This window comes from Cryptomeria japonica, chromosome 3 (genome assembly GCF_030272615.1).
Source record: "Cryptomeria japonica chromosome 3, Sugi_1.0, whole genome shotgun sequence".
NCBI lineage: Eukaryota > Viridiplantae > Streptophyta > Pinopsida > Cupressales > Cupressaceae > Cryptomeria > Cryptomeria japonica.
In genome coordinates this window covers 901,062,661-901,089,620 of record NC_081407.1, presented here as the reverse complement: position 1 = coordinate 901,089,620, position 26,960 = coordinate 901,062,661, and the positions used below count along the sequence as shown (strand labels likewise).

The 26,960-nt window shown below is 37.4% G+C and overlaps 1 protein-coding gene across 1 annotated transcript; it reads right to left on the bottom strand.

Annotated features, from left to right (window-relative positions):
• Positions 1-815: 815 nt before the first annotated feature.
• On the bottom strand, positions 816-4,056 carry LOC131066372 (pentatricopeptide repeat-containing protein At3g12770-like). The gene has a single exon (XM_058001124.2). It carries the CDS (start codon positions 3,773-3,775, stop codon positions 1,001-1,003), a length of 2,775 nt encoding a protein of 924 aa, XP_057857107.1. The 5' UTR covers positions 3,776-4,056; the 3' UTR covers positions 816-1,000.
• Between the last annotated feature and the right edge of the window lie 22,904 nt (positions 4,057-26,960).

Sequence of the window (26,960 nt, the reverse complement as noted above, 5' to 3'; positions counted from 1 at the left end):
ATTTATACAGATTGGAACTTAATCCTCCATTTTCACATGTTTTACAAATCACATCCGCTCTATCAATAATGACAGTTTGTATTAGTTTCGCATTTACAATTTTCATCTAATGCTTGCATTGTGTTTTAATAAATTTTTTAATTATTATTGATAATTCTTAGATTTGTTCTAATTCCCATGCTTACACACATTTAATTGTGTAGTTTTCGAGTCATACTCAATTGACCTGTGTTTCATGAGTAGTGGTTCACAAGAACCCAGCTCTCATGAGAATGAATGGTACACTTAGCACTCATTGCAACTAGATGATGCTCAAGAAATCAACTCCAATCTAAATGAAAGAGAGTGATGCATAATGCATTTTCATTTCTTGACATGCTTTGTTTCTTTAGCCGTGCTTCATGGAGATTTATGCTTAGGATGCACGGTTTATTGAAATTTCTCGTGAGGACAACTTCTGAATTAAAGAGTTCAAACAATCATAAATTGAAACAATTATAAGATAATGATAGAGAATTGACATAGTGTCCACACTAACCCGTTCAAGGAATTCAGTTAACATTCAATCTTCAAATTTTGAATGTAGAAAATACACTTGAGTCCAGAAGAAATATTAAACCGTCATCCACTCAAGGTACCATGATATCACACTTAACATAAATTAAGCTACTTTACCTTATTAATCAAATATAATCTAAATGGAAGAAAACCATACTAGTACTAAATGAGTCTTGCTAAAGGACAAATCTAGTCCCAAACATTCCATCAGATTTCCTAAATGAAAGTTGGGACATGCATATACATTTGATTTCTCTGATTTGCATACATAACATTATTTACATAATGGTTAAAACCAGAATCATTTTATTTTGTTTATTTTTTTTTTTCACAGAACCATTTTATATTGACATATAAACATTTTTCTTTGCTCAAAAAATTACATCATACTTAAAGTTGTGGCAGTAATACAAATGTCTGAATTGCTTATTGTAAATAGTTCTCACCAGTAATCCTTGCAAGAACATAATCCATCCTTGAAATGATGGAAACGGTTTTTGTCCCTCACAGTGATTTCCCGTTTGACAATCTTGGAGACTAACTTAATGAAAATATGACAGTCACCACACACACGAAGGTTCTTTGTGATCCAAATTGGACTTCCAGGGCTTGTGTTGATAAGCCCAAAAGAAATAGCCAGTTTTTCACTATGGCTGTACAGCATAACCTCTTTTACATCTTCTTCAACATCATGCAACACAAAGTTTGTACAAGGCACATAACCTGCATCTTTCAGCTTCTTGATTAAGGTTTCCAACATTGCATATATTTGATCAGATTGAGGATGTGATTTGTCTCCCACAATGAATGCATGAATCTTGCCACTCAACTCAATGAAGCTGCATCCTGCTGTCTTGTTTGTTCCCTTATCTTTCATCATTGTTCTAATCTTTGCTACATCATCCCATCTGCCAGCTGCAGCATATATATTTGAAAGAAGTACAAAATATCCAGCATTTTCAGGCTGTAATTTAAAAAGCCGTTCTGCAACACGTTCTCCGAGGTCAATGTTGTTGTGGATTCTGCAACCAGCAAGCAAGGCTCCCCACACACTTGCATCAGGATCTAATGGCATTTTTTGAATAAAATTTTCAGCCTCATTCAAATGCCCAGCACGACCAAGAAGGTCAACCATGCATGCATAATGCCTCATAGTAGGTACAATCCCATATTGATCCATGGAATTGAAGTATTGCCAACCCTCCTCCACCAAGCCTGCATGACTACATGCTGACAAAACACTGACCAGAGTAATATGGTTTGGCTTGATGCACGCCTGTTGCATTTGACAAAAGAGTGTGAGAGCTTGCTTACCATGACCATGCATCCCATACCCTGCAATCAGTGTGTTCCATGTGACAACATTTCTTTTAGACATCTTATCAAATAATTGCCTTCCAATTTCAATTCCTCCACATTTAGCATACATGTCTATGATGGCAGTGCTAACAAAAACGTCTGATTCCATTCCACTGCTAATGACATAATCATGTATCCTCTTTGCCTGTTGTAAAGCTCCCAACTGTGCATATGATGAGAGTACACTGACCATGGTCATAGAGTTAGGTTTCACATCTGCAAGTTGCATTTGATTAAATAGTTCCAATGCCGCCTTAGCATGTCCATTTTGAGCATACCCAGCAATCATTGCGCTCCATGAGACTACATTTCTTTTAGACAACTTGTCAAACAATTGGCGGGCCAAACTTATACTACCGCATTTGGCATACATATCTATAAGGGAGTTTCCTACTAGAACATCTAATTCAAATCCATTTTTTATTATGTAGTTATGCATCTTCTGGCCTTCTTGCAGAGCTGCCGCACTAGCACACCCTGAAAGCACACTCACCAAGGCCAACGAATCTGGTTTCACACCATCCAATTGCATTTGATAAAAGTATGACAAGGCCTCATTGTTATGTCCATTTTGTACATAAGCTGCAATCATAGAAGTCCATGAGATCACATCTCTTGTTGCCATTTCATTGAAAACTTGGCGAGCATCTTCTGCACTGCTGCATTTGGCATACATATCTATGATGGCATTTGACACAAAAACATTTGATTTGAATCCCCTTTTAATGACATGGGTATAGATGCACTTGCCCTGGTCCAAAGCTCCGAAACGAGCACATGCTGATAGCACGCTAACTATAGTCACAGAATTGGGTTTCACTTCTGCCGCTTGCATTTTACCAAACAATATTAACATCTCATTTACATGCCAGTGTTGGGCATGAGCGGTAATCATCATGTTCCATGAAACTAAATTTCTTTCATGCATGCAATCAAAAACTCGCCCTGCATTTTCAATACTCTCATTTTTGGAATACATGTCAATGAGAGCAGTTGCCACAAAAACATTCGACTCTAACCCAGTTTTAATAGCGTACGCATGCAACCCCTTCCCCTGTTCCAGAGCTCCTAATCCGGAACAGCCAGACAACATGTTAACCATAGTGACTGAACTGGGTTTTAGATCTGCGCTGTGCATTTGATTAAAGAGTACCAAGGCGTCATTGGAATATCCACTATACCCATACCCAGCAATCATTGAATTCCACGAAACCAAATCTCTAACAGGCATTTTGTCAAACACATGCCTTGCCTCCGTGGGACTCCCACATTTTCCATACATATCAATAAGTGAAGCAGCCACAAAAACATCTAACTCATTTCCACTTCTAACAATGTGATGATGAACTTCCTTACCCTCTTGCAGAGCCGACAACCCTGTGCAAGCTTTGAGTACAAAAGGAAAAGTAAACTTATTTGCCTTTACACCTTCCTCTTGCATGCGATGATAAAGCTTAAGGCTTTCTTCATACTGCCCAACATTTCCATATTCTCTAATCATGAAATTCCACAACAGTACATTGCGATCAGACATTTCGTCAAACAGTCGGCGTGCATACTTCAAACAACTTAAGCTAACGTACATCACGACAAGTTTTGTTCGCAAAAAGTTGTTCTGGTCAAAACTACTAAACAAAACATTGGCATGGAGGTGTTCCAGTTGCATTAAGGTTGTAGAAGCTTCCATGAGAGATAAATAGTCCCTGATACAGGTATCCATATTTTCTTTGCCATATGAATACAGCTTGGCAGTTGGTGAACATTGGATTTTAACATTTGCAGCAGCAACGAATGAACATCTTCGATTATAAAAATTAATACGTTCGTGTAAATGTGAAACCCATCTGATGGAAGCCATAATACAACCCAACTAGTAAGCTCGCAGTTTCTGAATTTGTTATAAGCCATTTCGATCCCGAGTTTCAGTGATTAAGTCGATAAATTTGCTTGACATGAATCTGCATTGAGTATACTTGCGTACTTCTATAACGTAATTTTTAACTAAAAACTGTCTCTATGTCTTTGGGGGTGAAAGTGCCTCGGGACCAACCCGTATAAAAACCCTCTGGATTTTTAGTTTACCCAGAATAAGATTTGGTTTTGCAAATGATGCTCATTAAAAAAAGATGTGCGAGAACGAAAGAGTTTTGATTCACACTTGTAATTTTCTATTAGGTTTGGATTCACTCACGTTTAGTGTTCAATTTTGAATTTTTCAATATAAATATGGATATTCATTGTGTATTTAAATTGATTTGGATTCAATCTTTCATTTCTTTGTTTTTCAAGGTCAAAATTATCCATGTATTCTTGAGTTTCAATTATAATATTTGAAAGTGGTTTCAACATCTAATATTAAATTTAAAATTTAATTATAGATTTATGATGACTTAAGTTGAATTAGTGATTATTAATCATTTGTGTGAAACATTTAAATATGAATATTAGGGCACGTTGTATAAAAGGACAAATCCTTAAGTCATTTAGGGAGACAACAATTTATCATTGTAAAAATATCGTTCACATTCACCCATTGTTCTCAAGCATCTAGAGCAATCATTACATCAATGATAAATACAATTATTACATAGACATTCACATTCTACATGTCATGTCTTTAATCTTGTTCAAAGCATAATAAAATCAACATAACATGGCTTGACTACAACCACAATGAGATGTGCTACTCGTGCAATGCCCTACGTCATTTGTGTGTCTACTGTCTAGGCGTGTCACTTTCACAATGCCTCGTGTCATTTTCTTCTGGGTGCATCGTACGTGTGGTGGCCCACATCTTTCACATAGTCAAGCATGCCACTTACACGAAGGCCCAAGCCTTAGGTGTGACAGTGTGCATCTCACATAGGGTGATTAGTGCAGGAGCACTGAGTGAACCGAGTGTACCTCCTGATTCCAATGACCTATATGGGGTCAAATATGAACATTTTGAGTTCTATATGGTTTCTTGTGTCAAATAAGGTCTAATGAGACCAATAGCATTGTAATAAGGTCATTTGATCATTCATGTAATCAAGTTGTCTAGATGGTCCTAGGAAGGTCCTGATTTGGCCAATATTGTGCAAATGAGTCAAAATGGGCCAAATTGATGTAATAATGTAAAAGTTGGTTCCGACAGTCCTTGCATGTCTATTTGGACCTATTTCAATGTGTTTAAGGTCATGGTTTAGCAAAATGTTGAAAGTAACCCAGACATTTTGGGGGACTATGATAGTTTGGAGTCTAAGTTGGTTAAGTAATGCAATAAATGTCATATTGTCAATTTGTTGTCATGACAATTTTGCACTTTTTGTATGTTGTGATTCTCCAACGGTCAGTTCAGTTTGAAAAACGGTTGGAGGAGGTTGTGTTCGTTTGGGGTGACACCTTTAAGGACCCCAAACCCCGAAAGATGTAAGTGTGTGTTGATTTGATTGTTTTGAGAAGGAAATTGAAGTATCAAAACTGTTGGAAACACAGGAAATCATCTAATTTCTATTGATTGCATACTGAAGGTGGATTGGCAAGAATGATCATCACATAGATCTTGAAACTAGATTGTTTTACCTTTGTTTTGCATTTGGTGTGAAGCCTTGAAGTTATCGTTCTCTATTGGGTAGCCTAAAACCCTCAAACCCCTAGGGTTTGATTGTAATAATGGGTTTTGGCCTATCAATCTTTAATTGAACACTTTGTCGTTATAGGAGATGATAGGCCATTGTATCATATGTCAATTCCAAGAGCCATTAAGAGGACACAACACGATGAAGAGGATGGAGAACTAACCCTAGGTTTGTGGTGCAGGAGCACCTAACCCAAACATACACCAAGAGGTTAAATATCATGCCATGAATCATTTCACTCATATTTGAGTTTATATGGTCATTTTAATGTATTTTGAGTCATTATGAGGTCATATGTAAGGCTAAAAGAGCCAATTGTAATGAGTTGTCCAAGTTGTCCTAATAAGGTCTTGATTGGGTTTATGAGGTCAAATTTGTATAAACGAGTCATGAAAGGGTATAAAGGTTGTAAAAGGTCATTTGAAGTCCATTTTGATGTATTTGGAAAGTTCATGTGAAGTCTTACAAGTTTGGAGTTCATATTCATCAAATGTTATTCATTTCCTTCCTCCAATCACACACACCCCCATTGGATTCGACCAAATGATGGATTTTATAACCTCCACACATCCATATGGAAGTTACAACTGACTCAACCACCTTTAGACCAATCAACAACACTTTTACAACTTTGCAAAACATGAGTTTTTTTTTGCTTGACAACATTTAATGCCACAAATGACAACTTTGATGAATATGATCTCCAAACTTGTAAGACTTCACATGAACTTTCCAAATACATCAAAATGGACTTCAAATGAACTTTTACAACTTTTTTACCCTTTCATGACTTGTTTATACAAATTTGACCTCATAAACCCAATCAAGACCTTATTAGGACAACTTGGACAACTCATTACAATTGGCTCTTTTAGCCTTACATATGACCTCATAATGACTCAAAATACATTAAAATGACCATATAAACTCAAATATGAGTGAAATGATTCATGGCATGATATTTAACCTCCTGGTGTATGTTTGGGTTAGGTGCTCCTGTACCATACTACCGACCTTGAAAGCTTTCCAAGTCCCTTGGAAACAACCTGCAAGAAAATTTTGTGTCTTGGACTGAAACTTTGTCTTTGTCTTCATCTTTATCTCTGCCTCTTCCTTTCATCATTCTCTCATTATCCTCATGCTCCTGCTACCAACTTCAAAAAGGTAATCATCCTCTCAACTACTCACATCCATGGAGTATCCAATGGCTGCAACTCAAGGTGTTCCTCGGGCATCCACCTCTCCTACTGCACACACACAAACTCATACTTCCTTTGCCTCACCTGGGAGTATCTTTTTCCTCTCTCCCCAGTCTTTTGGAAACCACAACCAGGTTCTCTCCTCAACCTGTTCCTCTGCAGTTAGGTGGATCTAACACCTGCAACCAAACACAACATAAACAACTTTCCCAGCCCAGATCTTTTGTTGGGCTCTGATACCAATTTGATAGAATTAACCTAGCCTGCTCAACACTTCCCTAAGTTGATGTTGCTCAATTCCACCAACTCACCAAGCCTAGTTGCTTTCTAGGCCTCCAAGTCCCTCTCACTCTCTTCTAGGGCTTGATTCTTGTTCCTACTAGGGTGTTTGCTTCAGGTTTTTTGGTTAGGAACCCTATCAATTCATTGTGCTTCTCAGGTGCTCAATTTTGGCCTTTTAGCCTCAACTTGTCATAATGACCCCCAATTGATATGAGATGTTGAAGAGGTGTAATAATGTCTTCTAACATGTTTTTAGTGCATATGGAGTCCATTGGTGGGTTACAACCTTAAGATTTCCTACAGGTTTCACAATCTTGCCCGGAAAAGGGCTACAAGGAATTAGGCCTAATTAGGCCTCCAAGACCGGTTTTCTAGGGCTTGGAGGAAAACAACTCAAAGAACCCCCAAAAAAGTTTAACTTTTCTTCAATGATATACCCATGCCTAATAGATTTTTGTGGTTTTAGGCCATGGTCTGACCGTACAAGGTATGAACCCCAAAATGAGGGTTTGTGGGGTTTTAAAGGCCTTTAACCGACAGTGAGTAGGCAACTTGGGGTTTTGCTATTAAATGGATTCTTCAAGAATCCTCCTTGCACATACAAGTCTGACCCAACCCTGTGGACTCCTCCAAATTCAGAAATGGTGATCTTGCATCCACCACTGCACTCTTCACCACTTTTTCACCTCTTCTTCTCTAGTCGGGTTGCTCCTGGACTCGCCTAGAATGAGGTGACAGTCATATCCAAACACTTCTCCAGCACTTGAACCTGCATATTTACAATGTACAGGAAGTTTCCAACCATACCCCAACTATCCATGATGGAAGCACGTGTGGGACTCATGGGGCAACCATATTTACAAGGAAATTGCTATTTATAAGACAAAACTAGCTACTTGTGAATCAAATCACTTAAACAGTAGTAAATGCTAAATACAAAGATTGAAAATGAAAATCCTACCTTGAAACACACTACTAAACCTCAATCCATTAAACCTTCAAAGAATGCAAAAATTGACTAGAACAATGAAAGGTGTAGTCCAAAATCTTGTATTTTGATTATTTCTTTCAAAATCCAAGTACACCAACCTTGATAAACATGCAAGAGGGGGTTTATATAGCTTTCCTATGTGTGGAGTCCTTCCATGGCATTGGGAAATCCACCGCTAACCAATTTCAGGACAAAAATTGTCATGATAACTTTAAAAAATTGTCATGACAACTTTTTGCAACTTTATGATTTTTGCACTTTTGATCTCTCCCACCTAAGAGACCTATATCTAGTCATCACATATGACATTTCAAACATTTCTAAGGCCTATTTAACCCTCTCTAATGCTTTTTCCAACTTTTAGCACTTTTGACCAACAAAAGGCCAAACACTTACTCAAACTCACTATTTACACAAAAATGCAAACCTAGGTAAAATGAACTCCACCTAGACCTACATTGACAAAATACTCACTCTTGGACCCTCCTGGAGTCCTTATTCACTACTGATCACCATACTTAGCTAGAATGGCACATGGACCTATCCTCCTCATCTGCAACTTGTTTGACACTCCTTGCTATATTCTTTCTTTGTTCAAGTGCACCATGACAAGATCCCCCACTTGAAATTGTAGATTTGTCCTCTTTTCATCAACTTTTTGTTTGATTTTGCTTGTGTTCTCTTTCAGAGCTTTCTTAACTGATTCATGGACCTCCTTCATGGACTGAGCAAAGTCCTCTGCATATCCACTTCTAATTTTTGTACTTCCTAAATCCCTCAACTAAAAAATGCCTCTTGGGTGCACACCATAGACTACTTCAAAAGGGCTTGAGTAGGTGTTTGGCCTTTTGTTGGTCAAAAGTGCTAAAAGTTGGAAAAAGAATTAGAGAGGGTTAAATAGGCCTTAGACATGTTTTAAATGTCATATGTGATGACTGGATATAGGTCTCTTAGGTGGGAGAGATCAAAAGTGCAAAAATCATAAAGTTGCAAAAAGTTGTCATGACAATTTTTGTCCTGAAATTGGTTAGCGGTGGATTTAGGGATTTACCAATGCCATGGAAGGACTCCACGCATGGGAAAGATATATAAACCCCCTCTTGCATGTTTATCAAGGTTGGTGTACTTGGATTTTGAAAGCAATAATCAAAATACAAGATTTTGGACTACACTTTTCATTGTTCTAGTCAATTTTTGCAATCTTTGAAGGTTTAATGGATTAAATCCATGAATCCAATGATGGATTGAGGTTTATTAGTGTGTTGTAAGGTAGAATTTTCTTTTTCAAGCTTTGTATTTAGCATTTACTACTGTTTAAGTGATTTGATTCACAAGTAGCCAATTTTGGCTTGTAAATAGCAATTTCCTTGTAAGTATGGTTGCCCCATGAGTCCCACACGTGCTTCCATCATGGCTAGTTGGGGTATGGTTGGAAACATCCTCTACATTGTAAATATGCAGGTTCAAGTGCTGGAGAAGTGTTTGGATATGACTTTCACCTCATTCTAGGCAAGTCTAGGAGCAATCCGGCTAGAGAAGAAGAGGTGAAAAAGTGGTGAAGAGTGCAGGGGTGGATGCAAGATCACCATTTCTAAATTTGGAGGAGTCCATAGGGTTGGGGCAGACTTGTATGCACAAGGAGGAGTCTTGAAGAATCCATTTAATAGCAAAATCCCAAGTTGCTTACTCACTGTCGGTTAAAGGCCTTTAAAACCCCACAAACCCTCATTTTGGGGTTCATACCTTGTACGGTCAGACCAGGGCCTAAAACCAAAAAAATCTATTAGGCATGGGTGTATCATTGAAGAAAAGTTAAACTTGTCTAGGGGTTCTTTGAGTCATTTTCCTCCAAGCCCTAGAAAACCGGTTTCGGAGGCCTAATTAAGCCTAATTCCTTGTAGCCCTTTTCCGGGCAAGATTGTGAAACCGGTAGGAAATATTAAGGTTGCAACCCACCAATGGAATCCATATGCACTAAAAACATGTTAGAAGACCTTATTACACCTCTGCAATATCTCATATCAATTGGGGGTCATTATGACAAGTTGAGGCTAAAAGGCCAGAATTGAGCACCTAAGAAGCATAATGAATTGATAGGGTTCCTAACCAAAACACCTGAAGCAAACACCCTAGTAGGAACAAGAATCAAACCCTAGAAGAGAGTGAGAGGGACTTGGAGGCCTAGAAAGCAACTAGGCTTGGTGAGTTGGTGGAATTGAGCAACATCAACTTAGGAAGTGTTGAGCAGGCTAGGTTAATTCCATCAAATTGGTATCAGAGCCTAGCAAAAGATCTGGGCTGGGAAAGTTGTTTATGTTGTGTTTGTCATTTGTGGCATTAAATGTTGTCAAGCAAAAAAAAACTCATGTTTTGCAAAGTTGTAAAAGGGTTGTTGATTGGTCTAAAGGTGGTTGAGTCAGTTGTAACTTCCATGTGGATATGTGGAGGTTATAAAATCCATCATTTGGTCAAATCCAATGGGGGTGTGTGTGATTGGAGGAAGGAAATGAATAACATTTGAAGTTTTTACACACTCCACATTGTTTTCTAGGTATTGCAGTCTGATCATTCACATTTTTCTTTATGAAAAATCATTTGTATCCATTTTAAATGTATTGGATATGATAATGGCATCAGTTAACTTTGTTTTCCCTTTGGTTTCATTTAATTTCAATCATTTTGAAGCAAGTTATGCAAGATTTGGTGAAAACTGTCAAAAAACCCTCCAAATTGGGGTTTGTGGAGGGTTTCACTAAAATATTTTGAATGCACCATTGGAAATTATTGTAACTTTGGTGTTTGATATTTGGTTGAATTATCTTTCAAATGAATTCAGTTTCAATGTGATTGGTTAAGTATTTTATGAGATATTTGATGCCCTAGGCGGAATGGGAATGCAGATTTCCTTTTTTTTCTTTTTTTTTTCTGTAATAGTCAAAACAGTCTCAGTGCAGAGACTATAACTCGTAACTCCACCGTTGGATTATTCTCAATTTGTGATATGGTTTTATAAACCTAGTTTTATATAGCCTCACTGAAGGGATCTGTAAAATAGTTTTGGTTTTGAAATTTATTAATAACAGAGTGCGGGTCTATTAGAATGTCATTAATTGGGACAACATAATGCATTGTTTGGGTCTTGAATAATGTTTAAAGGGTTATAAATGATATGAAAGATTTGATATTGGATTGGTTGGTTGATATTAATCTTGTTAGATGCCTCAAACATATCAATATTGCAAATTGATGATTATTTAGGGTCATTGAGCACCCTAGGATTGGGACTCCATGGTTGATTTTGGGTTCTTGGTTGGTTTTTCATGATGCTCTGCATCAGTTTGGCATATCTATGTGACAGACCGGTTTGATGAGTGTAGTGCGAGAGAATTGAGTGGTAGAGCACTCGAAAGGGGTTTGAATGTGATAGAGAAATATTTTGGATGTTGACACAACATTTCATGGTCAGGGATAGTCCTATTTTAGGAGAACTAAGCAAGTTTGTGACAGGTGTTAAGTCAAATAGACCTAATAGCCCTATTAGGTTTGTTAGTGTAGTATTGGTTGGGATATCTGCAAGTTGGTCTGGTACTGGAAACTGAGACATTGTTGAGAACTCCCAAAAGGGTATCTGAAAATATAATTTGTTTGCCTAGATCCTCAGGGTGTCAAAAGTTATCTCCTGATTCCTTCAAATGGAGGCCTAATTGCAACTGGTTCTGTTTGTGGGCAAGAGAGTCAAAATTGATGTTCCAGTGGGTCTAAACCATGAAATCCTATTTCATTTGTGCTAAGGTGTTGTGAGAACACCCCTCCAAGGGTTGTTGTATTGAATTGGTCAAGTGGGTCATTCAAACCCCTAAAGCCTAGTAGTAGTCCACGCATGTTTGCAAGGGTGTGTGCAGTCACACAAGACTTGAGAGTGTTAGTTGTTTGTAAGTGGACATATTGGAGCCCTTGAGTCTCCCAAGGCATTTTTTAGTGTCATTGAACCATTTCTTGACTTGGTGTTGTGTAAGGACCCTTTGGTAGTAGGGTTTTGGTTGAGTTTGCGAGCCTTAGAGATTGGTTGGTTCAAGGTTATCCTTCCAGTTTGTTGCCTCCTTGTTTCATGCTTAAAAATCATTAGTGCATAAATAGGAAATACGGATGAATCAGATGACTGAATTGATTGGAGAGATAAGTGGATTGACTGATCAGTAGACTGAATAGATGGATTAGTCTGAAAAGGTGATTTGAGAGTTAAAAAAGGTGATTGATGAGTTAGCTGATTTGATCAATCAGTTCTGATTTTAGAATGTGTTGTAGGATTTTGAAATTGAATTTGATTTTTATTTTTAATTTGGATTTACATTTGGACTTTCGAATGCTGAAATGCACATGAAATTAATTGAAATTCACATTTGGTGAAATGTTAATTTGGAAGAAATGAAATTAATTGGAATTAAGTGAAATTCAAATTTGGGAAAAATGAGATGAAATTAGATGAAATTAATTAGAATTAGAATTTGGGAGATTGGAGGAATAAGTTAATTTATTTAAATAATTTAAATGAAATTATTTAAACATTAGAAATGTGATAATTAAATAATAAAGACTATTCAATTAAGTAATAAATCACAATTAATTAAATAAATAATATTTAATTAATATTTAGAAAGGGAGTTAAATGTTTAATTGATTAATAGATAGAAATTGAATAGTTAGTAAGATAGATGATGATGATTAATTTAGTTCAAAAGAATAAGATTAATATTAATTAAATAATTATTTAACTAATAGGACAAATAATTAGTTTACGATCAATGAGACATTTCCAGGTGTCTACATTTTCCCCTCTTTGAGACAATGTCGAAGCAACCTTGTTTCAAAGACAACAAAAATTATGCCCTGATGACACTAGGGTATAGTGCCCCCTTGAGAGATTGTTTGAGCATTGAAGACATGAATGATCTCTCGAAAGAAGAAGAATGTTAGATGAATGATGAAGAATGATTAATTTGTGACATGAATGAGTTTGATTAGAGAAAAGAAATGGTTAGAATGATTTGTAGATAAGATTGAATGATAAGATTGATAGGATTGATTTGATAAAGATAAAGTTTGGTTTCAGGAAGGACACATCCCGTATAAGAGAAAAATGATCAAAACGTCCGGTTTCAGGAAGGATACATCCTGTATAAGATGAAGATATATGATCTTTCCTAGTTTTAGGAAGGTCTAATCCTGTATAAGACAAAGATAGATGATCAGGTCTGGTTTCAAGAAGGATACATCCTATATAAGACAAATGATAGATCAAGATTGGATGAATAATGAAATATGATGAAGGTGAGGAAATGATAAAATAGTTGATGTGAGGAAATGAAAGAACTATAGATGAAAAGAATGGAATTAAGTGATGAGAGAGATCATGTTAGAATGATTGGAAGAATTGAAAAGGTTGATTAAAAAAAAGGATGCTTGATGAGAGAATGATCTTGATTAGACAATCAACATGATAAGATCATAAACAATTGGTAAGAAATGAAATGATATGATTGATGATGAATAGTCTTCTTGTCTTTATTCATAGTGCAACACATTTTCATCATTGATCCTTATTATGTAACAATGAAGTTGCGTACATCAAGGTATAAGGAACCAAGATGCAAATATATCTCATTGCAAAGAAACAAACACATAGCAGACAAGGAATGAACCCTCCATTCTGGGAATAGTGCCAGGGGTCGAGGTATGTGTGACATTCATAAGCTGAATGCTCCTATCACAAACAACCACTAGAGCAATTGCCCTAGAACTTCATTGCTTCAAACCACAAACAAAGAAAAAGGATCATGCCCATCATGGCTTCTCTAGTCACTTTTTTTTTTGGACATCCTTGAGTAGCTAAAAGAAATGATCTTCACCAATTTGATAAAAAGATTCAACCAAGATAAACAAAACTCAGCAGTTGGATTGATTGTGTCTTTGCTTTGATATGTTTGATGTGATTTTGATAATGTCCGATTTCAGAAGTTTTGGACCCCATTTAAGCTTGACCTATCTGGTTTCGAGTGTGCCGAATCTGTTTAAGATCAGATGTTGATCATGTTGATAGTTTGATAGTGATTCGATAGATTAGACAATTGATCAACTTGATTGCAGACATTTTAACAAGATAGTTGTATCCTTTGTTTAACTTCGTGCAAAGTGTTTGTTGGATATCTACTAGGGTGTTGGATTCTTGCGAGACAATTTATTGCAAGTTTTTTAACTGATATTTGAATGTTTTTGGATTTTTGGATTGATATTTGAATGTTTTTGGATTGATTTTGTCAGGACTTTAATCTGAATGTTTAGGATTTTTTCAGGACTTTTTCTGAATGTTTTTATTTTTTTAGGACTTTGTCTGAATGTTTTGATTTTTTCAGGACTTTATCTGAATGTGGTTTGGATTCAATCTTTTATTTCTATGATTTTCAAGGTCAAAATTATACATGTGTTCTTAAGTTTCAATTATAATATTTGAAAGTGGTTTCAACATCTAACATTAAATTTAAAATTTAATTATAGATTTATGATGACTTAATTTGAATTAGTCATTATTAATCATTTGTGTGAAACATTTAAATATGAATATTAGGGCACGTTGTATAAAAGCACAAATCCTTAATTCCTTTAGAGAGACAATAATTTATAATTGTAAAAATATCGTTCACATTCACACATTGTTCTCAAGCATCTAGAGCGATCATTACATCAATGACAAATACAGTTATTACATAGACTTTCACATTCTACATGTCATGTCTAATTTCTTGTTCAAAGCATAATAAAATCAACATAACATGGCTTGACTACAACCATAATGAGATGTGTTGCTCGTGTGATGCCCTACGTCGTTTGTGTGTCTAGGTGTGTCACTTTCACAATGCCTCATGCCATTGTCTTCTAGGTGCATCGTATGTGTGGTGGCCCACATCTTTCACATAGTATGTGTGGTGGCCCACAATCACTTCTTCTTGGAGCCTTAGGTGTGATATGTGTTGTTCATGTGACAACTTGCATAATGTACATGCTAATGCACGTTGGAGGTGTGACAACTTGCATCGTTTGTGCAATGCACTATGTTGCCTATGCAACAACTCATGTCATTTGCATGGCAAGTAATGTTGTTTCTCGTTTTATAGTTTGTGTCTTCCTCTTATTTGCATGTCAACCCTCAATTGCATCTCCATTTTTTCTCATTTTCACCTTGGTCATCCAATTCAAACTATAATTTTAATAAATGTAGTAAATTTTCTTACCCCAACTTGGCAGGTTCATAACTCCAAGCCTAGTGATTGAAAATCAAAGTTATTTACATCATCTGAAAGAGTTTGAAGGGATCTAGTTTCAATCCATGGAATTCTGTCTATGATAGCAATTCTAAAGGACCAATGCCAATTTGGACCCCAAATTCCGCTCCGAAAACCTCCAAAATGTGATATTCTAAAATAGAGAAAATACTGAAAAACTTTGATTTTTGATATTTTTTATTTGTGATTATGTAGAAGCCTCCCAAGCCCCAAATCTATCATTTTTCTCCCAACTAAACCCTAATTGAAATGAGCATAAGCTCCCACTTGAGCCCTAAATTCTTCCATTTATCCTCCCTTTGTTCCTTCACTGGCCTATCTTTCCTATCATGAGATTGCCATTAAACCTATTTTCTCACCAATCTCCTGAGTGGATATTCAACATACATCCACCCTATCACTGGGCATGTTACTTATCATCTTTTTTCTTTGAAACAATGCCATACTAAAACATTATATCAAAGAGGGGAAAAATATATACATCTAAATTTGACTATGCAATGTCATAGATCATCATGCCATTATCTCCTTATCATTTTTCTTTTATCCTTTATTAATTAAATAATTTTTAATTATTTAATTATTTAATTAGCCTTTCCTATCCCATAATTAATTAAATATTTTTGTTTAATTAATTTTACTTTTTATCTTAATATTAATTAAATAATTTAATTGACCGACTCTCAATAAAATAAATTCAAAAAAATTATTTAATATCCCTTCTCAAATAAATAAAATTAATATTTAATTCATTTCATCTATGCATTTAACACCCTTCCTTATCCTTTCACCTCATCAATCTATGTGCATTATAGGTCCTACCTTCTCTCAAATTTTCTCATTCGTTGATCTTGTCATTTAATCCTTACCATTGATCAAGTGTTATGTGAGTCATATAAATAAGACTTTCGTTTCAATCATTTTTCCCTTAGTACTTTTGAGCACCTACACTATAGTCAGATTATCGAGCATTATCATAATTAAGAGCTAGCACTATCAATATCAATCATCCATTATCAAGCATCAAGTGTTCATACTATCATGTTGATATCAAAGTTATGCTACAAAATTTTAGATTGAATCTACATCAAATCATTCAAGCACATTTCAATTAATGACAGAGTCCCTAAGGTCTTTATGTTGATAATATTGTTTATCATTTGATTTATGCATAAATCTTAAGCTTCATTTAGTGATTGTATGGATTGTGAGTTTGGATCATGTGTTGCATTGTTCTGATTGATTGAAAAACAGGTTTTAAGGATCATGTGTTGCATTGTTTCCCTCTTATTTAGATTCACATTTTTAGGCATTCATAGGTTGGTCACCCCTCTTCTAGGTGGCCTAATCTACAAGTATACAATGTTGAGACATGTGGTTGTTTAGTGCAAAAGGACGAGTACTTTTTTGGGTCCAAGAAGAAGTGATAGTTGTCTAAAAGGATTGGCGAGATCAAATGCATGCACATGAAACTAGTTATCTATTCAAATGTCAATATAGACCAATAAAGATCCCATGTTCTTGTCCTTTCCTGTGCAATGATAAGCCACCAATTAAGGATTGAACATAGATATGGATTGCTACACCATTGTTCTAAAGGGCCAATAAGAATACAATGAATGATATTAAGATCTATATTTAAATAGATTAACCCAATCACTAGAATTAATGAGTATTCATGTGTTTATTAGCATTTATTATTCAAATGATTTGATAGTGATGAGTGTGAGGCTTCATATTCAAAAAACACAAATGTTGAATCTCATGCAAGATATTGATTAAAAATCAAGCCTTAAGTCATCACTAATATTGCAATTCAAATCCAAAGCTAAATGCATAATTTGCAATTCTTTAAAGTTGTGTTGATATTCAAGGTATATGCAAATTACTAGCGAAGATATCTAATTTCAACGCGCACATATTGATGTGTGTGAGAGATTTTACACTTGCTCATTCTTGTAGAAAAAAAGGTTTAATTTATAGTGATGTCTTCTAGCTTTTAGATACACTGTTACGTCTCTCAAATTTAAAATTCTTTGGTTGTAGGTTGTCTCCTCCAAAATAAAAACCTTAATTGAACCTTGTCATTTAATGGTTTTTGTTATATCTAATAAAAGAAAACAAGATCCTAACATGTCTGAAATATTTTCCTAGGCTTTGAAATAATTTAAGTAAGCCACTATCCATGAGCCTCTCACAACTTTTTTAGAGGATAATATGGTATAAATTAGATACCCTATCACTTGTACTATCAAGGGGGGTCGTTCAAGAATTTTTATGATAAGGCCAATGATCAAATTCCTATTTGTAATGCATGGTGTATATGGTGAAAATGGATACAACAATAATAATATTGAAAGACTAAAATAGATTCAACCACAAAACCCTAGCCTAACAACAACATAGATCCACCATAACATATGAAGATTACCTAAGACAATGCAAATCAAATGAAATCACAAAGATTATACCATCACATGTCCAATAGGGTTTTGGATCTCCATTCTTCCTATCTCCATTGATCTTGCTTGATATATTTGCTCTCAGATTTTATGTGCACAAGAGCTCAACAAAGAACGAAATGTGGTTGCAAGTAGGATCTCATATGCCAAGTAGTAGTTAGCTTGATTCATTAGCTAGGTAGTTAGTGTTTAATAATGAAAGACGCATCTCCTTATATAGAAGACACAATATGAAATGGAGGGATAAGATTGAGAGGTGTAAAAGGAGGTCGGCTATGATTAGAGGGTAGGTAGAGGAAAATAATAAAATAATGAAAGGGGTGGGTAGTGTATGAATTAAGAGATGAATGACATGTGTCATGGGTAGAAAAGGCTAATGAATTAATTAAATAAATAAAGATTCATTTAATTAATAGTAGAAATGGGATCAATTAAATAAATATTTATTTAATTTAGGAAAAAGGATAATTTAAATAAATAAAAGTATTTATTTAAATGAGAAATAAGGCTAGCAGAGGATAAATGAATTAATTAAATAAATAAAGATTTATTTAATTAATAGAAGAATTAGGCTTAGATAATTAAATAAATAAAGATATTTATTTAATTAGACATGACAATTTTAGGTGTCTACATTTTGCCCCTCTTTGAGACAATGCAACTTGTCGCGTTGTTTCAAAGAAGATAAGATAAACTGATACAAAGTTGCCCCAAGATGGGAATGATATGCCCCCTCGAGAGATTGGATGAAAATATCTGAATAGATCGCAGACAATCTCTCGATAAGAAAGAATGGCTAGAATGGACTAACCAAATAGAGTGACAGAGTCACGGGATGATGAAGACTGACTCGGGAAATGAGGGCTAGGGCAGTCTATAAGATAGACCACGAGGGAAATACATCCTCATTGTCATCCACACATCCAAGAGATTAGAGTACAGAGCGAGATAGAGCAGCAGCAGTCAGCAGCGATGGCAATGGTTCACAGATTCGATCGCATTCGCCGATTTCAGAGGCCAGCAGAGGCAGGAGAGTCGGTAAGTATTGCAAAATCTCCTTGTACTTTGTTGCATTTATTGTTGTCATTAATGCATGCTAGATAGGGTAATAAATGTGCTCTAGGATAGGGTCCAAAAAAATGTCAAAAACGTCCAGCGCATCTGCATTGGTGCCAGGCGCGTCTATGCTCGCTAGTCGTGTTTGCGTTGGTGCCAAGCGCGTCTGTGTTAGGAAAAGCGTCTGTGCAAAATGCGGTCGTGTCTGTGTCATGCAGGTGCGTCTGTGTCATGCAGGCGCATCTGTGAAAGGGAGGCGCGTCTATGCAGAGCATAGGCACGTCTATGTTTTTCAGGCGCGTCTGTGCAGAGTAGGCACGTCTATGCAGTCTATAAGCACGTTTATGTCATGAAGGCATGTTTATGTCTTCAAGGTCAAATCGACAGGTCTGTGATGAACATACGCTGTCGATTGGATAAGCTGCTGAGAGGATACACTCAAGCAGATCCTCTAGGGAAGACTAGGATAGGTCGAGGCACTTTGTGATGAACAGTGAGTACCAAGACATAGAGAGTACTTTGTGATGAATAGGGAGTACAAATATAAGCAGCACTTTGTGATGAACAGTGAGTGCAAATGTGGGCAGCACTTTGTGATGAATAGGGAGCGCAAAAACACGTAGTACTTTGTGATGAACAGGGAGTACCACTAGGATAGATAGCAACACTTTGTGATGAACAGCGAATGTCACTAGGATAGAGCATCATATGTACGTAGATAAAAAGTAGCATTTTGTGATGAACAGTGAATGCCACTATGACTGACATGATTGATTTGCTTGACTGCAAGAGTATTTGCCTATGCTAGAGTCGCGAGAGAGATTCCCGTCGACACAGAGATTGCGACCTAAGCTGACAGTCGAGGACCGAGCTGCTATAGAGGCTATGGGTTTGAGATATATTATGTACGTGCCTGAGTTTCAGGCGAACATGGGATTTCTGACTGCACTGGTGGAGAGGTGGCACTCTGAGACTTGCACTTTTCATTTGCCAATGGGGATCGGAGATGACAGTCACCTTGGAGGATGTATACCAGATTCTGAGGATACCGATTGATGGGGAGCTGATTCCGTACGATCGAGAGGGAGACAGGGATGCCTTGAGACGAGTGTTCTAGGATCCAAGACTGGAGATGAGGGCAGGACACGTGGCATGGGATACCATGACCGTGACAGGATTAGAACTACTAGCAATGGTAGGAGGAGTGAGGGTGAACTCACAATACTGGTTCCCACTTTTTGACCAACTTTGACACTTATATGAATATTTTGAAAAAAACCTTCACTTTCCGACACCTATAACTTTTAAACCGTTAAGAATTTGAAGATGATATAAACTAGTGATTTTTAAAATCTTGTTTGTAGATTCTAAATATATTTTTTTCAAATTTGTTTGAATAAAATTTAATTGATTTTTCCATCTCCCTCAAAAAGTAGTTTTTTACAGCAAACAACATTTTTTAAGAGTGATGTGTATCCCGAAACGCATAATTTTTTTTCTATAAATGATAAAAACTTAATTATTTTGAATTTTGGTTTGTAACATCAATACCCAGAGCATGCAGTTGGTTTGATAGTGATATGTTGAATATTTTTCATTTTATTAAGTTTTGAAGTTCGACTAATTATAATTTAGATATAGGTGTATGTTTGAACACATAACTTGTTCTTTATATATCAAAATTCAATTTTATTTTTTTTGTTAGAAAGAAAACATCAATACCTAGTGCATAGATATTTTTTAGAATTTTTTTAACTTAGTTTACTATTTTTTCCAATGCATTGAACAAAGAAGTTCATGTTCGGTGAAAAACCTACATTCATAAGAAATAAAATAAAAATATATTAATGAAATTAAATATATTAATTGTTATACTATTTGGAAATCTTATAATAAGGACTAAATACTTTTAAAAAAAAAACTTTTAAATGAATTAATTTGACCCCCCAAAAGCTAATGTAAAATTGTTTTTTAATCAACATTTGATAGATACAAAGGAGACTCCATTGCAAGTATGATTTAGAAGTAGAAAGGTTATATCCAAGAAATTTTGATCTAAGAGCCTTTGATTTAACTCTCTTCAATTAATTACTTAAAATGGGACCTCTTAAAGCTTAAATCATTATATTTTTTAAAAAATGTATGATTTCAGCAAAAATCAGGTCGTACCAAAAAGTGGGAACCAGCTTTGTGAGTTCACCCGTGATCAGTGGGTTCCTGTGTTCGGACAGAGCAACATGAGGGTTGGCTGTGGGCTAGGGGAGCACATTGGAGACACTGGTGACACAACACACCAAATATGCCTGGGGACCGTGTGTGCTGGCACACTTATACTATGAGCTTCATCAATTTGTGTACCACGGATCATTGGGATTAGGTTGCGGAGTCACATTGTTACAGGTGTGGGCCTATGAGCATCTACCGGTGACACGACCGATACATTTCCGGGGCATAGGTCACGGACGCAGTTTCGTGCATTTGTACGATATGATTATCTCGTAGCCACGGATTGGCAGGTTGGAGTACTGGTGGCGGGCTATAGATGAGATTGATATGGTTATATGGAGGTCGTACCTTGGGTGCGAGTAGTGAGAGGATGATGCAGTAGAGCTACCCTACACCTTCCAGAGCAGGTATCTGATTGGGCAGATGCCCTATGTAATAGAGAGGCAGCTGGTTGACAGGGTGGGTAGGCAGTTTGGCAGGATCCAGCAGATGCCACGGGGTTCTGGTATGTACGCACGGACGGTCAGGGATCAGGTGCACTTTGGGTCGTTGCTATCATATGATCAGGCTGTTACACAGCTAGTGGAGATGATGGCCTTACCCTGGGATATGTGGCCAGAGATCGAGGATGTCAGCATGGATGCAGAGTACATAGTGTATTGGGCCGAGCATCCATTCCCACGCCTGATAGATCCAGGAGAGCCGCTAGACGGAGATGGTGGTGGGGATAGTGATGATGATGGAGATGATGGGGATAGAGGCCGATGGAGGAGGCAGGGTGCAGTTGGAGAGAGGAGGGTGGCACAGCGGAGGAAAGGTGGAGAGGACAGACAGGCTCAGATTGTGAGGGGTCGCGGTGGATTGCCGCTACAGGTGCCAACAGCATAGGGTCCCAGACAGGTGCAGGGACAGGGACAGAGGCAGGTACAGGTACAGCCACTGGTATAGGCACAAGCACTGGGACAGGCACTCGTACAGGGTGAGCCACAGGCAGAGCCATAGGCAGAGGCACAGGGGGTCGAGGCGGAGGAGGATGAGCTGGTTGAGCTGAGGGAGATCTGCCAAGGACAAGCAGATGAGATTCAAGACTTGGAGAGGGAGAGGGATAGACTCAGGAGGCAGCTCAAAGATACTGAGCGGGAGCGAGACCAGCCTATACAACGCTACACTGAGGTTGAGACAACACTGAGGGCTGGGAGGCAAGCGACAAAGGACATAGGGGCTGGATATGCCTATGTTCTACGGGCAGGGGAGGAGATAGGTTACCGACGTGACCTATACTATGGGGCAGTGCCACTAGATCAGCGGGCGAGGAGCTTTCGCAGACCATCGCGGACAACAACAGCTATGAGAGGGAGCCAGAGGAGACAGGCGTCCAGTGGTGGGGTTATGGGTCCTCCACCACCACCAGACAGGGGGGACAGGAGGGATGATCCTGGGGCGGGTCCTTCTAGGGCTCAGATTTCGTCGAGGCCAGCGGTTTCGAGGGAGGGAGTTCATCATAGCCGTAGAAGGCTCCCTATGTATCAATATTATACCATTTTTGTATGATGATGTAGACACCTACAGGTGATTGTAGCCATATGATTTTGTCATCATTGTATCATGACACTTTTGATTTATATATATATGAGATGCATTCTTCTTTGCGGTAGCTATATGCATGTGTACCTATGTGATGAGATGATCTTATATTGTATGTTTCTATGTGATGAGATGTTTCATGATGTATGCTTTTATTTGATGGTTATGACATGGATGCAAATATATATATGATGCAATGCAATTTTTTTGTTCTTTTATGTTTTGAATATGTTATGCTAATGAATATGATAATGCAAATGATTATTTACATGATGAGAATGAAAAATGTGCTAATATGTGTTGTGTGTAGGATGTGATGCAATTGTGATATCTATATGTATGTATGAAATAATTATATGTGGTAATGCAGGTGCAACTACATGAAATGTAGATATTTTTGGCGTGTCATTATACTCAGTCATATGATAGCAGGTGACATGGACTCAAGAAGGATGATGGAAGTCAATCAAGAAATGGGGATGGAAGAGAGAAGATATGAAAGTGAAAGAGCTTCTTGTGCGTTATCATCATTGAGCTTTATTATGGCAAAATAGGTTATGACAATCGAGGCATATGTTTGACCCAAAAAGTCATTGTACCTGTTTGCATGGAGATAAGACAGTCACAAACAAGGAATGCCCTGGTTCATACTAGACTCATAGTGTCCTCATATCCTTGGACAAGTCATGGTATTACTAAGAGACAATCTACAGACAACAAAGAAAAATAGGTGACGATACCCCATCCTCGCCTTTCTAGTCAAAGACATCCTGGAGATAGAATCTCTAGTCAGAGACATCTTGGAAAAGCTAAAAGACATGTCACCAAAAGATAAAATCAAAAGAAAACCAAGACTCGACACCAACATCCACTATAGTCCTCAAGTTTAGTGTCTCTTGTCACTTGTATAAGTCTTATTTGATTGTGGTCACAATGTTTACTTTCACAAAAATGATAGATAACACTGAACCATATGTTGTCTGAGTCTGTTGAAAGATTTGATTTGTTGAAGCCCATTGTTGTTGCTGTGTCTCATCTGAAACTGACTGAATCCATGAAACTGATGCTTTATTGCGGAGAAAGCGAAACTTTATTGCAGATTGTGATGCAAGTGTTGTTATATTGCGGATTGTGTGTTGATAGACTGAAGGAAGTTGGAAGAAACTGTACTCCTCAAAACATGTGATGTTCTCAGTTCCACACCCATCACTAGACGTAGGATTTACTTTAGCCACAGATAGGATCTGATTTATTATGGATGGAAAGGGGTGAAAAGGGAGGTTTATTATGAATGGCTAACCAACCTTGGGTAGATCAATAACAAGCCATAATGGGAATGGGTAGGTTTATTGTGGATGTATAGGCTGTGAGTGTGTGCAAAGTGAAAGGATGAAAGTGAATCCTGAAGGAGGGAGGAGCAATGTCTCTACGCATGGCACCGGTGACCCGGTTTTCACCATGGTACTTGCCCAGGGTGCCACCGAAATGGTTTTCACCATTGGACGAAATTATTTCTCTTTACTTTTTTTTATTTTTCAGTGTTTTTTGTGTCACAAGGCGCCTGTTTGCCAAGTTTTCACCAAGTAATGATTTTTTGTTTTATGATTTTTTTGTATTTTTGAAATTTGTGAATTTTTTTGTATTTTTTTTGAATTAGGATACTCTGAAGAGCTATGTATAAAACCTGCGAAGGTGCATGCTGTTGATAGGATCCTCCAAAGGTTCACCTTCTGTAGTTGAGAGCTGATATGCACCAGATCCATAAGATGTTGTGATGATGTAAGGACCAAGCCAGTTTGGTTCGAATTTGCCCTTCTTCTCTCTATCTTGCTAATTTTTAGAATTTTCTTTGAGAACCAAATCACCTACCTCAAATGTGCGAGGCTTGACTTTGTGATTGTAGTTGCGACTCATTCGTTGTTGATAAGCCTTGAGATGATTAAAAAGAGTTTGTCTTCGTTCATCCAATAGTTCAAGTTCTTGTAAGCGAGAGACCCTGTAGTCTTCATCATTGATAATGTTTCGTAAAGAGACTCGTAAAGAGGGCAACTCGACCTCAATAGGCAAGATAGCTTCAGTTTCGTAGACAAGTGAATAGGGTGTAGCTCCTGTAGGTGTGCGGACACTTGTGCGGTAGGCCCAAAGTGCGGGATTAAGTTGGATATGCCAATTACGACCAGTGTCGTCGACTGTCTTTTTTAAGATTTTAAGGATTGTTTTATTAAATGCCTCAGCTTGACCATTACCTTGAGGGTAATAAGGTGTGGAGAAATGATGAGTAATATGGAAGCGATCACAGAGTTCACGAACATCTTGATTTTTGAAGGGACACTCGTTATCGGTGATAATAGAAACAGGAATACCGTATCGACAAATGATATAATTGAGAATGAACGTAGCAATTTGTTTTCTAGTGATTTGCATGAAAGGCACAACTTCGATCCATTTTGTGAAATACTTTGTGGCAGTGATAATGAATTTATGACCGTTGGAGGATGGAGGGTGAATCTTGCTTATGAGATAGAGTCCCCATTGACAAAAAGGCCAAGGAGTCGCAATTGGTTGAAGTTCTTGTGCTGGCGCATGGATGAGGTCTCCATGAAGTTGACATTGCTTACATTTATTGACAAATTGATATGAGTCTTTTTCCATATTGGGCCAGTAATATCCAGTCCTAATGATTTTCTTGGCTAAGATAGGACCACTAGAATGTGGACCACATATTCCTTCACGTACTTCACATAACGCAATCTGAGCTTCGTCGCTTTCCAAACATCTAAGAAGAGTGCCATCTAGACCTCGATGGTATAGGATACCGACTAAAATGATGTACCGAGAAGATTGGCAAATGAAAGTGCGACGTTGGTTATTGGATAGATCAGGAGGTAGGGTATTGTCATGAAGGTATGTGAAAATGGAACCATATAACTAGGACTCAAGACCGACGACACATATTGTCTCAGTAGGAGTAATTTCATATGAAGGAACCAAAAGGTTATCCACCAAGAACTTATAGCGGGTCTCATTCGGAGGTAGATCGACTAGTGAAGCAATTGTAGCCATGGCATCTACAGCTCGATTTTGCTCTCTTGGTATCTGCTCAAAGTCTATCTTTGTGAAATGTTGTTTCAAGTCATCCACCATTATTTTGTAAGGCATTAATTTCTCATCCTTTGTTTGGTAATCATCAGTTGCTTGACGGATTACAAGTTGAGAGTCCCCAAAAACACGAAGTTCCTGTATCTTCCACTGAACAACAATCCGTAATCCTGTTGTTAATGCCTCATATTCCGCTATGTTATTAGTGCAAGGAAATGATAAGAGGTATGATTTTGGTATAGAATCCCCTTGAGGAGTTATAAAGAGGATGCCAGCTCCTGCCCCATGTTGTGTGTGTGAGCCATCAAAGTATAATTGCCATGGTTTTACATGTGACAATGTTAAAATGGATTCATCTAGAAATTCTGAAATTAGAGGAACATCATCTATCATGGGAGCATCTGCTAATTGATCTGCGATGGGTTGTCCTTTTATTGCTTTTCTGTCCACATACTCGATGTCAAATTCACTTAGGATCATTACCAATTTGGCTAGTCGCCCAGTAAGTGTTGCTTTATTGAGAAGGTATTTCAATGGATCGATCCTTGCAACCAACTTAGTCTTATGAGTTAGCATGTAATGTCATAATTTCTGTGAAGCAAAGACCACGGCGAGACATGCGCGCTCAATTGGTGTGTAGTTTAGCTCATATCCCACCAATGTGCGACTGATATAGTATACTGCCTTTGTGCTAAGAGTGCCCCCAGTGCTGTTGAAGTAGCTGATATGTACAGTAATAAAGGCTGATTTGGAACTGGTGGCATCAAAACTGGCGGATTCAAAAGATAATCTTTGAGTATCTGGAAAGCCTGTTGACAGTTATCATCCCATTTGAATTTGATGTTTTTATGTAGCAGGTGCTGAAAAGGATTACACTTATCTGCAAGTTGTGCTATGAATCTTCGTATGGATTGGAGTCTCCCTTGCAAAGATCAAAGTTGACTGATATTTCTCAGTGGCTGCATCTCTAGGATAGCCTTAACTTTTGCTGGATCGACTTCAATTCCTCTTTTTGATACAATGAATCCTAGGAGCTTCCCAGAGGTTACTCCAAAGACACATTTCTTGGGGTTTAATCTTTATATTTTTCCAATTGATCAAAGATGATTGAAAGTATGTCCAAATGTGATTCTCTGTCGAGTGATTTACCCAAGAGGTCATCAACATAATCTTCCACAGTTACATGC